The 16,446-nt window shown below is 35.9% G+C and overlaps 1 protein-coding gene across 1 annotated transcript in view; it reads right to left on the reverse strand.

The window, feature by feature from the left end:
- Nucleotides 1-2,361: 2,361 nt before the first annotated feature.
- The window catches only part of UCHL3 (ubiquitin C-terminal hydrolase L3), a 41,476-nt gene continuing 27,391 nt past the window's right edge, over nt 2,362-16,446 (reverse strand). The window contains exons 7-9 of the mRNA XM_065649445.1: nt 6,459-6,534; nt 3,868-3,926; nt 2,362-2,591 (exon numbers count right to left, since the gene is read on the reverse strand). Of these exons, the coding sequence (XP_065505517.1) occupies nt 2,508-2,591; nt 3,868-3,926; nt 6,459-6,534 (219 nt within the window). The 3' untranslated portion in view covers nt 2,362-2,507. The remainder of the gene's footprint in view (nt 2,592-3,867; nt 3,927-6,458; nt 6,535-16,446) is intronic.

Below are 16,446 nucleotides of genomic sequence, written 5' to 3' on the forward strand. Positions count from 1 at the left end.
TCGTTCAAAATTTCAATCTAGCAAGGGAGCATGCAGCGAGCAGATACAGTTCAGCATAAAAACTGGTGCATCGCTCCTCCTTTGTCATCTCTAACTTTTGAAAACCTTTTCAAAAGCAATGTTCACTAAAAAGTGCCATCTTTTAGATTAATAAACTGGAAATTAATGCTGAAAGTGAAACAAAATAGAAAACAGAAACAAAAAACCTTACCCTGCAGGACAACTGATTTAAAGACTACATAAAAAATGCTCAGCAAAACTATACTCTTGGCATATTAGTAAGAATTCGTATAAATAAGTTCTTAAGATTCAAGACTTATTTTTCCAGTGTGACCATGAAAAATCCCACTCCAACTCTACTATTCTAACCTTGATTTCCTTCGTCATGAATTCACCCAGTTCTAATACTCAATTAAAGCTCCAGTTTTGAAGTGATTTTGCAATAAGTAATCGCACAAAAGCAGAGCCCCTCCATCTATCACCTAAAACCACGGAAATCTTCTGAAAACTGAAGAGCATATATGGTGTGAATACTTCCCTAAGCAGACAACTGACGTAGCTAGTTTAACAGCTTCAAATTGCACTTCCTCTTCTTCTCTTTCCTCATCCTCCTCCCTACCTTAAAAGGACCTTATCTATATTAACCATGGCTTGCTTACTTAACTGTAATCCTTCAAGCTACCATTAGCATAAAGTATCTCAATTAAATTGTAACAACTTTTATCTGTTTTCTTCTGATATGAGCAGGAAGACAAGTGCAGCTGCTTTTTTCTTTTACTATTTAAAAGCAAGTTTCAGGGCTTTACTAAAGAGCAGGGCAACATAAAGCAAGTCTTAATGATACAACATTTTATTGGAGTGAAAAAGTGTTCAAAAACAGAGGCTCATTAGTAGTGGTGTTCCCCCTCACTTTTCCAACCAGCTTACTAATAGGAAACAGACTCTTGTTGTTAGTGGACTCTCTAGGTGACATGTTTTAGACAGATGCGCCGACTTTTTCTTTAGAGTGCAAAAGACGTTCTGAAGTGATAAGAAAGAATCCCAGGCCTCTTTCTCTTCTATAAAGAAGGAAAACGCTGCCAGATTGCTTCTGGCATAACCCCGTTCGTTTTTCCTGCAATGACAATTGATAGAGAATGAAAGCACCCTCTGGGACACGGAGGGTTCAGTTTCCTTTGGCAGCAGTCTTGACGGGAAGCAAACCTGAATTATTTCACTTCAAAGCAACAAAGCAGGAATATTTTTCTGGAATGTCAAAAACATGCACATTAACCAAAACCAACCTTCACAAGAATCCTGAAGTGTAAGATTGCATAACTAAAAAAACCCAAACAAAACCCCCAACAACAGCAACACACAAAAACCCCCAAAACAAACAAAACCAACAAAAATCCCCCACCCAAACAAAAAGAATCCCACAAACAAAAAACCCAAAACAACCCCCAAAAGAAAACAAAAACCCCAACAAGTTGTTACTAATTCAAGTGTAGAAATTTGTCAACAATACCTTAAGATCCAGTGGGTGGAGTGGGAGGGAGGCACAGGGGAAGGGTATCTCATGGCATTCTGTAATGCCACCTAACAAACTTACAACAGACATTCCTAATGGGGGGAAAAAAAGTATATGACCATTGTGGCTATCTTGACAGTCTGTTTCTGTTCTTGTTACACAAAACTTCATTACAACAATCATTACTTTTCTATTATTTATTTCAGTTAGGTGAGATACTTCACATTCATGTATTCACCTGTGTGTGCCCTCCACAGTCCCACTATTTGAACTAGCAGTAATTAGTAGTGTGGCTTTTCTGGGGCAAAAATTCATGTTGTTTTTTCCACACATACAAATAGCAAACATTGGTTTAACTAAAGCTTTTTGACAGTTTATTAACATAATTAGGCTTGAGAAAAAAAATTATTCATAATGTAAATATTAATCTTGAAATGTTAGTGCTCACCAACAGGAAAAAGAACCAGACCTTTTTCTGCCTTTTTTCTTCCATATATTTATTTATAAATAATGCAGTGGAAAAAAAAAAGTGCCTTTGTCTTTTGAGTCACCTGCAAAAGTTCTTATAATAGTCTTGTATCATTTTAATTAAAAGATGGAGATTGCCTCATATTTCAAGTTTTTACCCATTAACATACCACATACTCCAATCAAAATGTTATCTGTGAATGATACAAATGATAATCCTGCTCTGAACTAGCTCATCATTATTATTAGAAAATATCACAGACAGTAATTCCCAAAACTTTTAAGGGGGTGGAAGGGGAAACATCCACCACATAGAAATCTTGCACAAAATGCATGCATTTATATAAATACCCAAAATTGCTTTAGGAACAAGCAGCGAGATATAGCAAGGAGAAATGCAAAGTTTATTCCATGTATGCTACAATTAATCAACATGTTAGGGAAGTATCAAAATTTGTACTATTAACATATGGCAACAGTTTTATTGTTACAATACATTGCAATAGATTAGCACCACTGGAAAAGGCTTTTAAGCTGCAGACAGTGCAATTGCATTAAATCTTAATTCTTCTGGGTCACGTTCCATGAATTTCTTGCAAACTTGTATTGCGTCCTAGGGAAAAAAATAGTAAAAAACAAACAAACATTATAAATCATACTTATTAAAAAAACCCTACAACTGAAATATGAAGATATGCTTTACACAAATTATGCTCAAAATTTTTTTGTTTTTTGTTTTTTGTTTGTGTTTTTTTTTTCATAAAGGATTACTAAATAGTATGACAAATCTACATAAACTATATTTCTGATCTGAATTACCACTATTCAAGATTATTTACAGTGGTCAAACAGGCAGCATCAGAGAGCAAAAGTTTTAGGCAGAACCTTAGCAACAGTGATTTTTGTGACTGAATATTACTTTGTGCAACAGATGTGTTGCTTGTCTGACTTTCAAAATGCATCTCTGAAGTTTGCCTTTACTAGTACTGCTGTATTCAGAAATGTTTCCTTTGTCTCAAGATGAATCTAAGCTGTGTGGGGTAAGTGAAAGACTATAAGTAATTCCTTCATCTAGCTTTAGGGTGCAATCTGGAGAACACATGTTATCAGTAAAACTGAAAAAAAAGACATATGAAAGAAGGAAAGCTTTATCCAACTTCTCTCCCTGCCCAAACAAGCACAAACTGTGAGCAAACTTTACAGGCATTTGTCTATGCTACTAAACTATAAAAGATTTTGTTTGCTTCCTTCCTAGTTTCTTTGGTTTCTTCCTTTTGTGAAGCTAATCCAGTCTGGACATCATAAAAGTCAAATCTTTGCATTGCCTTCTCTCAGCTTCAACTTCGCATCGTTCTGTGGGGATGACAGTTTGTCTTCCCAATTCACTGTATTCCTTTCCCAGTTCATTTCTCAGCTAAAGAGCTCCTGACACAAAGAAATACCCAAAAGAAGCCACGAAACTGGAGATGAAGGATTATTACCAAGTGTCAGAAAGCAAATCAACTTCTGTCTAGCATGGAACCTATCAAACTGTAACTAAACCAAAGGAAAGAAAATGAAAAAATATCCTAAGTTTTCAATCTGATGACTTCATCTCACGTACAGTTTGAAAGGAGTATTGGTATATGAAAATGTCAGCAGAGAAGAAAAGTCAGTGTGGTCTTCTGTTACGGTCAACCCTTCCGACATTCCTTGTTATCACGGTATTATACTGTCATCCAGAGTCACAACATGAGCATTCCAAAATACTCATTTTAAACCTGAGTAAACCTAACTTTGTCTTACCATCCCACTTGCTCTACTCTTTGTCCAACTATTTTTAAATACATTTTGTGGAAATATAGCAAGAATTTTCTATAACACCATTTAAGAAAGTTTTCTATTCCTACCTCTAAAAAAGAGTCGTCACTAGTTTCCCCATGGTTTATTGGAAATGGCTTGCGCCCATCTGTTGAAACAAAAAGCAGGATTAAACAACACATTTATAAAATCAGAAAAGCTTCATTTTTCCAGTTAAAGTTCTTTGAACAGATTTTTTGCTCTGCCCTTACAAAAATGCTACCTCATTTTTCATAAAAGAATCCCACATGCAGTTAACTGTTCCCTGGTCTCTCCTCCACTGCTGACTGCTTCAACCGGTGTCACTACGTATAGTCTGTTACATTAAAAAAAAATCCAAGCAAAATAACAAAATCATTTTTAATATTTTATTTGAAAACTTTAAGGCTAGAGGTTGCGGTTGTTTTAGTGCTGGCATAGTACTTCAGTTTTTCAAATAGAAAAGAACAATTTCAACTACACTTAATGGATTTACAGCAGACAGCTGTACATCTGTGGTCATTCAGAGCTGCGATCAGGGACTCCACGACAGAAGAGATACCAAACCCACCAGTTTGAAGAGTCTGGCATAACTGAAATTAATTTAAAATAAATATGCAAACAAACCCAATAGCTTTAAAAGTATTAAGTACCTTCACAGCATTTAAAAATGGTTACTATAGTCAATTCTTTTCTTCTCCCATTTGCAATATAATATAATAATGCTATAGTTCTCAGCATCTTAAAAATAATTTTATTCATACAAATATGTTTCAGGTTACTTGTGAAGAGCTAACAGTATGAGAACATATGTCAGGATATCCTAAGTATTTGCCAGACCAAATTCTCTTTTGGCTCTGTCCTCCCTTTTAAAGACTTTTCACTCCGCAAAGATTTCATCGAAGTTTACAATACTTCCAAACTAGATTTTCCATAACTAAAAATAGATTTGATGTTAGAAAACTTTTGCATTTGCATGAACAAGCGGGTGCTCATTATTTTAACAACCATGATTGATGATACAACAATGCAAAACCCTCAGAACATGCCAAGGAAACAGAATTGAATGCCCTGTACTGTTGCAAGCTAAGTTTGATTCAAATTTTTTTTTTTTTAAACATACATCTTGGCAGAACAGCATTTCAATTTCATGTGCCTATAAATAACATGTTTTCTATGGCAAAAAAAGTGTTTAACATCCGTGTGCTTCCTTAGCATTTTCTGCCTGCCAAAACCCACATGCTGGTCACAGTGACTGAAGTCAGTGGATTAATTGAAAAACCTTCTCCAATTTTTCTACTTTGAAGTATTCTTTTTTATTTTTTTCTTTATTCTGCTGGTACAGAGAGAAGTTATTTTAAGAACAAAGGAAATAGTGGTACTAGCATTCCACTATCCAGTTGAGCTATATGCTTATTTTTAGGTTTTTTTTGGTGTGTTGTTTTGTTTTGGTTTTGCTTTTGTTTTTTTTTTTACATTTAAGCAAAACTTCAAGTGGGTTTTATCTTGCATAATTCTTATGGAGAATACTTGAACATCGTAATCATAGTCTATAGTGTGCTTTTTAAACAGAGCAAATTAATGCACAATGAAAAGGTAACATGGAAATCGTAGCACACAACTAGAAGAGTGAGCCATCCATCAAGCCTTCAAATTTAGAGCCATAAAATATTTATGTTGCATGATACAGTAGTTGCCTCGCTATTTGATCTAGTTCACTGACAGACGTACAGCATCAAAAAATACAGAACTGTGTGCCTGTTGTTCATGACTTATCACTGATAATATCCCTCAGATCACCTAAACGTAAGCACTTCTTATATACCGCTTATGACCCAGGTTATAATCAGTTGTCATCTGTTAAGGGCACTGAGTAATTACATGTTGATTTTCAAAAGATGAAAATGTTCTCACTATAAAATACTGCAAAAAAAGATGTTTGGAAAGACCAGTGACCTACAGTTTTAAAATCCTGATCTACTTGCTAGTTTTCTGAAGGGCCTGCAGCAAAATCTAGTTGCTCAGCAACATGTTTAAGATCGAAGTCATTAGTGAATGTCTGAGCAGATCTTGGTGCTACACAATCTGAAGAGGGGGAAAAAACAGCTGTAATTCAGAAAACAGAGACTACTGTTTTACAGTTAACTGTCTAGTGACCGCAAAAAGGTAGAAGAAAAAATAACCAACCTATAACAAATGAGTTGCAAAGTATTACTATCTGGCTAAAATTCTGACTCCATAATTTTAGTTTAAACTGTATCACACTATTTAATAATATAGTTAACACTTCTAAAGTGGCATACAGTTAATTTATTAATTCCACAAGCAGGGACATAACATAGTACTTTCCCTTCTGAAACTCTGAGGGTTTATCAGTTCTTTCTTGCTTCTTGTCCTTGTAAATCATAAAGGGAGTTTAGACACAGTCTAGTATTCAGCACCATTTAATCTTAATAGGAGGGAGTAGAAGGAAGGACAAGCCCTCCAAAACAGGGAAGAAAGCTGCAAGTGTCTGACAGAACCCCAGAGCCTACGATGCAGTTGAAAAGAACCTAAGCCCTACATTAAACCAAGGAATCTCTCTCAAACTTTGATAGTTAACAACGTTACTACTTGTATTTGTTTCAAACAAATGGAGAGAACAGATAAAAAGTGTTCTTACCCAATTCATAGAGATGACCACCTACGTTAACTAATGCAATAAAGTGAAGATCTACTTTTTCATCTATACTTGGTGCCTGCAAGACAAAACAAAACAAAAAGAAATTGTGTTCACCAAAACCCTTATCATAGTATGGTTAACGAGAACATATCATCATAATATGCAAAAACACCTGGCTGAGAGAAATCACAAATGAAAAGCACATTGTGGATCTATACAGAATGGCAGAAGTCACACTGCAGAACGTTTTGGAATATAATGAAGCTTTCTGCAAATGCACGGGTCAGTAACAATCCTTTCAGTAAAGTATCTGGAAGTATTTCCAATTATAGGTCTACATAAAAGCTTTATTTTTCATTACTGAATTAGAAGTAGAATCAGCTCAGATACACTAACATTAAAAATAAATATTCATATAAATAGCAACTCCTCCACTAATCCACCTCCCATAACTAAGTGATGCAGGGCTGAACGCTGAACCTGTACATTTTAAAACTGAAAATATTCACTTGGTCAAAATATTTTTTTCTCCTAATCCACCTATAGCACAGTTAACCTGTTCCCTCCTCCCAAGCTACAATTCACACATCTTAGGTGGGGAGGAAGGAAAACAATCAGACGTGTCTAGAGCTGTTTGTCTCAGAAACTTCTGAAATTCCAAAGTGGCATCATAGGCATCATCACTACATACCAAGAAAAGACTGAAGTGCAGTGACAGCTTCAGGTGACATGACATAAAAAATGGTTGCAGTTGGTAAAGATGCCAAATCCCACATTGGTGTCTAATCCCTGTGAAGACATACGACTTCATGGCTGTTCACTGATCAATTAAACCAACCAACTGGGAAATCCAGGCTCAAGGAATTACAGGGTTAGGGGAAAGACTACTGACAGCATAAAAGCTTTCATCTGAACATACATACACCACCTGGGCTTTAATTGATTTTAACTAGAAGAGCTCGAAGTATCATTATTTCAGATGACTTTGAGATGTTCAGGATTCAGTTTTTGATCAAATTTAGAACAAAATACAGTTGTGCCTTTGACCATCTTGAGGGTTGTGTTCTTTGCCAGCTCCTAACAAACACCTTTTCTATAGAGGGACACTTGGCACACTTGGAATGCTGAGCCTATATACAGCTAGGAGATGGATATAGAAGCCATAAAAAAAAAACCAAACAACTTTTCATAGAGTTAACTTAAAGATAGTGCTGGTCCTATAGTGTCCTGCTGACTTTTCATAAATGCCTAATCTACATAACCTGCTTCCATAAAGTGCTATTGTCATAACCCGGGAGAAATGTTTTTACATTTTTAATTCCCCAGCTTCATAGAAAGAAAGTGCCACGCCATTTTTAAAGTCTCTACCACATGTTATAACTTAGTCCCCTTCCTTTGTGATTTCTTTTCATCTAACGTAGATATTAGTAAATTTAGTACCAAGTAGTTCCATTACATTTCTTGAAAAATTAGCATCTCGATCATTTTTGACAGAAATTATTTGTGTAATCATAAACACAGAGAAACAATAAGGTCTGAATAGTCAAGATGACGTAAAACTTTCTATTACAAAAATCTGTTGCTTACAACTTAGGCAGACAAGTAACTGGATTAAACTTTCCCAGTGTGATGAATCTGATTCGAAATCCCTCCACCACTCCTTAGGGACAAAAGCGACATCCACGGCATATGTGCACAAATACGCACACATAGACACGCACATGAAAAGAAGCCTCATCAGGCCAATTTCTGCTTCACTGGGAAGCTCTAGAAACTCTTAACGCTTGAACCAGAAGATTTTAAATGTCAAAGGAACAGAAAGAAGAAGGAATGTCAGCTTCAGGGAAATGTCTTTCGTGGTCTCCTTGAAAAGCTACACCTTTGGCCAAGTTTTCAGCTTCTAATAAAACAGTCTGTGTGAATGTTTAAAAGAACAAGAGAACAGCTTTGAGAAGTCTGCCTGCATGTTCATCACTAGGTAGTATTTTTAGAACAATTACAGAGGATTTTCTCTTGATTACTCTTCTTCTCAAAGACCAGAGTAACGTGAACATCAGTCAAGTGTTGGGATGATCTGTTCCTTTAGATTTTTTTCACTTAGAAGCCCACTCAACATGCAAAAGGAGACAGCAGATTTGAATGACTGCATTTACAAACCACAAGGAAGTAGAAAGTCACAGAAGTCTAAATAAGATGATTGTCTATCAGGATTTTGAACTAACCTATGGGATTCAAGACACATTTTTCAAGTCTTCTGAAGAACTGTAGCACTCAGTGAATAAAATTTATATTTCTTTCACATCCAGGAAAGACAGAAAGAAGACAAATACCAGCATCTTGGATAGCTCACAGAAGCTTATCTTATGGTTTCAATCTTAGTATAAGAAATAAGTTTTGGTTGTATGGGTTAGTGGACATCACTTTTCCAATTTATCTCTTCAAAAGAAAAAAAAAAAGCCCGGAAAATCATGACCAGTAGACTTGAAACTGGTTTGAAGAAAGAAAAATGCAAAAAGTTCAGTGCTCAAAGCGATGGTTCTAAGAACATCTTCTCAGCTATTATTTGTTCTCGAGGTACTGATATAACACTCAATGATAATAATATAGCATATTTTCATGATATCAATATCTTAATGAATACCCAGTCTCATATACCAAAGTGACAGCCAAGGTTGTCACGCCCTCTAATTTTGGATGCCACATTAAAAGCACCTAAGTGACCAAGTCCAGATTTTTCAGCGGATTTGACTGCCTTCTCTGCTAAGCTGGACACTCAAATGAAGTAATAAACAACGGATGACTGCTGTGAGAAGTCAAGTTTAATTGATCTGTAGCATGTCAATACCCATTAGTTCGTATTCTCAAAGAGGTACCTCTACATTTCTTCCGTTATTCTTCACTAGCAGATTTCCAATCAGTAGTTTTTAAAATGGCATTTCCCAAAGTTTTTACTACACAAGTGATAACTTTTCCTAGTCCCTTTTGTTGTACTGAGCAATTCCCCAATTTTACCCCTCACCACACTGCGTACTGCCCTCTCCTCATCAACTGCAACAGTCTTCTTAATTGTTGTTGCACTAACCTTCAGAAGCTCAATGGTACACCCCTATGTCACTGTTTGCCCAATCATATCAGCTGATAAAGTATATTTCATTACCTATGCAGTTTATCTTGCTAATGCATTTAGATCATGATCGCAGTCTAAAAGTCAGTATTCAGTTTTCATGCATTTGAAATCTTTTCATCTTCAGATGTTGCTAACTTAGAACAAAACTGTTCATCAAATTTGATGTGCAACTGGTTTTTTTTCCCCAAAACTGCATTTCTGGGACAAACACACAATTAGGGAAAAAGAAAAAAAAAACCTGTCTTGTTCTCATAGACATACTGAACAAGTCCTCACCACGTCCTGCTTAAAATTTATTTATGAAAGACCACATTATAAAAACAGGTTCAATGACAGATTTCAGGCAACTTCTTCCAATTAAATCTTGTATTTTTATTATTTCCTTACATCTGCTCTTAAGAGAAAGGAATGAAACAAGAAGTCTCACAAACCATTTCAGTAGAACACTTTGCATTACAGGTAGTGACGGAAACGAAAAAACACCACTTGTGTTAAGTCAAGAAATTGGCACCAAGAATCTGACAGGTTCTGGAAGCGGTGAAGGCTGATAAGGAAAATACAATTTTGCAGAACCTTGATGAATAAAAAGTTTCAGATACATCCAATTGAAAGATCATGAACAAAAGTAACTGAAGTCTAAGAGAAAAAAAAAATCCTAGGGGTTTAACTAGACATTTTCACTCACGAGAAGTTATAAGAAGCCAAAGAAAAACATATTCAGAAATGAAGTTTACATAACAGAACATTAGGTATGGTTTGGATTCAATAAATTTTGAAATAAAGGGGAAAAAGTGATGCAATTGCTATTGGGTAGATTAGGTGCCTGTAATTTCCATTTTGAAGCATGGAACATGCTTGGGCAAACGTACTATGTAGGCCTGTGAAAGGCATTTGAATCCTGGTTATAATACTGCAATTAAAACAAAGACCACTGGAATGATGATCACAAGTTTCAGCAAGATTATTTCTGGCTTATTTTCACAGAACAGTGACATTTCTATTCATGCTTAATATACTGCAGTGAGTTTACAGTATTTGAAATGCTCTAGAGTTTCACAGCTGAACATACACAGCTTAATTTAGATCAAGGTATCCCTTGTCCAGAATAATGAAAAAGAATTTCTACAAGCAAAGTGCTGAGGGACTGTCTTGAGTGCTGACCCAAGAATGGACAAGAAGTTCCTTGGCTAAGCATTCCCTTATGTATTTTTCTACCGTGCTGTTAAGGCAGACAAGCTGTTTCAAGCTTATTAATTCTGTGTCCTCGACTATAGCTAAAATAGAGAGGTCTCAGGTGAGGTAAAATTCCCAGCTGCAGGACAGTAGCATCTGAATTTGAATGGGAGGATGTCAAGCAAGAAGGTGAAATTCAGAGATGGGCTCTACCAAGGACCAGAGCACCTGGATATGGAAAGTTTATACAAACGCAAATCTACCTTTAGATCCATAAGCAAGAGGGATTATTCAGCTGTATGCTGCTCTAAATAGGTATTGTGTGTTTTAAAGAGCAGAAATTCTAATCTGACACAGAAGGTAAACGAGAAGAGAAAAAAAAAAAAAAGAGCATGTTTTCCAACTTGAGAAGCATAGAAAAGAAAAAAGAATTAGGACATTAGCTTGACATATACAAGGCAGCAAAATGATCCTAAGGCAAGCAGAGACACTAAACTAAAAGAACAGCTGGAAGAATATGAGATCATTACAAGGACTGATAAAAAGTCAACGTTACTAAGGAAGCATGTTGTTACCTATAGCTTAAAAAATAGCCACATCTATTGCAATTTATCAAGTTTGCACAGAACATTTCAGGACAGTATTTTAATTTTTTTTTTCTATTACGTGTTCTTAACTTATTTGGAGACCTACTCTAAAAAGTCAATAAAAATTTCAAAGTTGGAAAAGTGGTTTTATTTAAGGAGCATAAATACAGTCTCACATCATTAAGACTTTTGCTCTTAATTTTGAAACAACCTATTTTCTACCTGTCAGTGTTTAAGTGGTAGAAATGTACTTAGAACTACAAGAAAGTTCAACTGTATTTTAAGCACAATATACAGGATGTTTCCCCCTCTTTAAATTTAAGTGCACAGATTTCTTAATAAAAGCAATAATTGAACATTTTCCTACAATGCTGAGACCAATTCACCACTTTGTATATTTACCAGAATGATCAGAGCTATACTAATAATACTTGTTGATGGGCATTGACAGGACAAAACTTGAAAGACAAGGTAATATTTATTACCAAGCCAACTGAGAGAGGTTTAATCCCCAAAATGCTGCCTTTTTTTACATAGTAAACTACATATAATTTATGTGTACTTGAATCTTCTTGGAAAGGTACGTTATACAAAAGTATAAAGACAATGAAGATATTTTAGTTACCAATAAATACCAGACTATGTTGTATTCAGTGATAAATCTTTGCATAAAAGACTGTGAAATTTAATCTGTCAGATGGAGACAGTCAGGATCTCGGGGTAGTAAAGGAGTAGTATTTTAAAACTATTTTTAGTGGCAAGCTTCTGTTTTGCCAGATACAGCTGTACTGAAGGCCACTTTTTTTTTAATGAATTTTTTGAACATTTTCAAAGCAAATGCTCACTGCTAATGATGGAGGAGGGGGGTTTTTTTAGAAATTTTCTGAAGAAAATAAAACTCTCAACTTGCCAACAGTGTTTTTCTAGTCTAATCACAACAGATCATGCTGTAACATCCATCCCTGGATAAGTCATGGCTTAGTTAGTGTTAAAGCAAACTCGTGGTCAATTAATGTTTCTGTTCTAGGCAGGCACACCCAAGCTCAAGTCTTCCTCATAAGTCTTTTGTCAACAACAAGCTTATACAGCTCAAATTCATCAAAGATCCCAGTTTCAAATTACAGAAATATGATGAAGAATTTTTCAACTTTTGCTGAACAAACAAAAGAGTCCCCAGGTAAAATGTCAGAGGTTTGCTAGTGTTAATGGCATGAGTATTAAATGGAGGGAGGAAGCATAAGTTGGGAAGAACTTAACTCTGTGCTAAACTCCATGCCTCCTCAAATCCCAAGGTATTTAACTAGCTCCAAATGATAACATCAAGAATGTTCCATAGTTCTGAAGATTACAAGAAAACTAGATACTTAATAATTGCAATCATTATTCATATAAAGAAGTCTGGGGAAAGCTCTCATCTTGAGATACTCATCAGGATAAAAATATAAAAGCTATCAAGAAATGGAAGCATTTGGAGACTAACTTTTAATAGCAACAAAATATTAAGAAGGATTTCCACATCTGGAAAGACAGATCTGTATGAAAAAGGAAATTATTTGGACCACTGTCAGAATAGTTATTTCACCTCAGTAAAAAATCCACATACATCAAAAAAGAATTTCCAGTAACACAGGTGAAATGTGGTCATTACTAAAAAATGAGAAAATCAAAATCACTGCCCGTATTTTGCATTAAGACCACTGATTCCAAACATATCAAGATCTTTTTGTGTGTACTAAAAGTGTGATCACTCCTTAAAAGCAGGATGAAATATCACTAAAACCACACTTGCACTTTAGCGTTTCTGATGGTGACCATAGGACAGTTTAGAAATACTGGCTATTCTGTGCATGTAATTTTTTTTTCTACATTTTCAAGATTTATTTGTGCCCTGTGAGTGAAGAAAGAAAAAAAGTGTAAGTATGATATTTGATGACGAGCTTTTCTTATTAGAGTCCCTTCACCTTCAAGTAGAATGTATGTCTACAAACTGGATAAAGAAACAGATGTCAAGTGAGAAAGTAAGCCAGCTCCTTGGGATTACAGGAAACATTTCATCTTTACTGAAATACTCAAGGACCATTAAGCAAGACTTAGAATGAAAGAAAAGGAGACTAGGTTTAGGATATGAGAACATAAACCAGGTCTCAAACACAGAAGAAATAATATAATGTAATAAAGAACTAGAAGCTCCTTGTTTTAGCACATCCAAATGAACGATCATGAAGATGAGGTGAAAAGAAGAGGTTGGATGTGGAGCCTATGGCAAAAAAAAAGCTATTTCATGAAGGGCAAACTTCATCTATGCTTTGAAAATGATTTGACACGTGTATTGAATCAAAAATACCTGGACAGCAAAGCATGGAGTGATGTACTTTTGCTGTCCGATATGGGGGAAAGAAAGAAAAAAAATAAAAGGAAGAAAGAAATCCTAAGAATGGTTGAGAAAAGACCCCAACAAAAAATGATGCCTCGAAGGTTAAAGTTTTACATGGCTGAAGGCCAGTTGTGTCAGAGTAAGAAAAGACTGAAGATGGACTACACTTACAACAGAATGAAGCCCAACAGATGGAAGGCGTATCAAGGGCCGCCAACGACGAAGACGGATTGACGGACTGGTAGCCTTTGCAGGACCTACATGATTACGTTTGGCCCAGGAGAGGGATGCAGAGTGACACAATGGTGAAGCCTTCGTTCTGCTGTGGCTAACCTGAGGCTGCGATGAGGATGGTGGTGAAGACAGCGAGGACGATGACGACTACATAAACATTAAAAAAGAACATACTTAGCCCACTTAAACTTGAAGTAACATACCTAAAAAGGCAACTGCAAAGGCGGCCTCTATTTATTATGCTGTCCTTTAACTGATCATATCACACAGGTAATAGTCAGGAACGTGTTTAAATTGAATGAGAAGACAAAAGAACAATGAAAATAAGCAAAGGCATGGTCCAAATCAGAAGTTTACCACCAGATTAGCTAGAGGTTATTCACACCCAGTGAATTTCATAAAATGAACACAAGTTAACTGGCTCATTCAAGAGACAGACTGTTGGAAAGTGAGGAGGGAGGGGATTTTAGTATCATCTCATGGAAGGAACAGAACAGAGAGTGATCAGTTTTGTCTACAGCTACAGAAACTGTAAGCAACAGTTCTCTGGTAATTTGAGAAAGCTAGGTTGTGCAACTCTGGGATTTAAAAACGAATCAAGTAACTACTGTAACAGGACCCAGAGTTTCTTTACTGTTCCATGTTGAACATAAAAGGAAAGCAAAGGAAAAGGGAAGCTTACCGTGGTGAGGTATGCAACTTCCTAAGTTTTTCACCTATTCTTCTAAAATAGCAGGCCAGTGGCAGTATTGCCATTAACACTCAGGATCCCTTTAGTATCCGTGGAAGCAGTAGGACTATGTTAAACCATTCAAATTGTTACTATTAGAAGAAAGACCACAGAAGTATTAAAAATGACTCTCAGCTGCAACTGACAAAGTTACAGTAAATATATTAAGACCAGGAAGGACCATTGTGATGATTTAGTTTTGATCTTTTGTCCCACACAGGCCACAGGACCAATTAAGTTCAATTGTTGTTTGAATCAGAACATACAAAATCAAAGCAAACATTCAAGCTTAAGAATTTTTTTACTACTGAACTAAATCTGAACAAATCAAAATTTCAGTCAATCCTGTCTATAGCTACAGAGACAGTAAGTAACATATTCATATGGTTTACTAAATACATTAGTGCTACTGAAAAGGCAACTGTTCTAGTCCTGCTTAATGATGATATGAACACGGAACTATGGATTACATTAGTTCATCTGGCCATGATGTCAAACCAGGGGCTCACCTTCAGCTTATCATCCACCATGGCTTTCTCCTCTCAACACATATAAAAATCCCCGACATTTTCAGTCTTTCAGAGAACCTCTCACCTTCTGTCAAGAAATAAACTTTATCTTTTGTGATAATTACACAGCTTTTATTTGGCCTCAGAAAAATGCTCCTTTAATTTGAAGCTAACCTAAACAGCAACCCAGATTGTCGTGTGCAGGTGTCCTGTGCTTTACTATCTCTTGATCTCTTTACACTGCCTGTAGGTTTTGGAATGTATTTTTATGCCGTCTTCCATGTCACTGATAGAAGTTGCTTAACAGTGCAGGTCTTAGAACCAATCCTTGCAGAGCCCCATTAGCAAATGCTCATGGATGCTACCCCACTTATCTGCACTGAGACCTGCCAGCTGCTTGTGAACCCATTAAAGTTACGCTAGCAGAATAGAAACTGCAGTTCCTTAAGGTATGTCACACATTATGCAATCAGTGGAAGGATTCTAGTAGACTTCAAAAACCGAGCATCAGGTAACTTCTCTGAAAAAATTATTTTCACTCCTTTCAATCAATGTATAAGTGCCAGTTAAAAGCATTTGCTTTCTTTGTATTATTTTCGAAGAAATTAATCCTCTTTCCTGTTCAGTTTTTTTTTTTCTTTTTCCTATCAAGAGTGGGACAATGAATTGGTTCTTTCTGCTCCCATATTGCTGAACTTAAAGAACGAAGAGAGGGATAGGAATTATTCATGAAGAGCAAGCATCAAGTACAGTATGAACTGCAGAGCTCAGAGATAAGCATGGAATGTTATCAAGTCTCATAACCTGCCCAGAGAATTGAGTTTTCCACAGAGTTTTGTCTTTCAATTAGCTTCTGATTTTCAAGCATTCTGATTCACCCCTAAATCTCAGCAGCTCCATATAAAAAAGGACAAAACCAGAAAACCTGTAGCTCAAAAATGTAACTATATGAAGATGGAGGAATTTAGCAACTACAATACTTTTGTGAGTCAGAGAAACTTACAAGAATTCAATGGCTATTATACTTTATCTGTACTACTTGACTTCTTTTTTTTGTCAAATTTATCACCTTAAGAACTGGTTTAAAAATGAGACATTTTACATTTAGATAACATATCAGATGGCTTTCAACACAATTTATTCTCAGCTTGCCTAAGAAAATTCCAAAAGGTGACTGATAAAACATTGCTCCCAGAAGTCCTCATAGTCCACAGACCTCTCTATGGAGAGAGGAACCCATAAGATTAGAAATTG

Source organism: Caloenas nicobarica, chromosome 1 (assembly GCF_036013445.1).
Source record: "Caloenas nicobarica isolate bCalNic1 chromosome 1, bCalNic1.hap1, whole genome shotgun sequence".
Taxonomy (NCBI): Eukaryota; Metazoa; Chordata; class Aves; order Columbiformes; family Columbidae; genus Caloenas; species Caloenas nicobarica.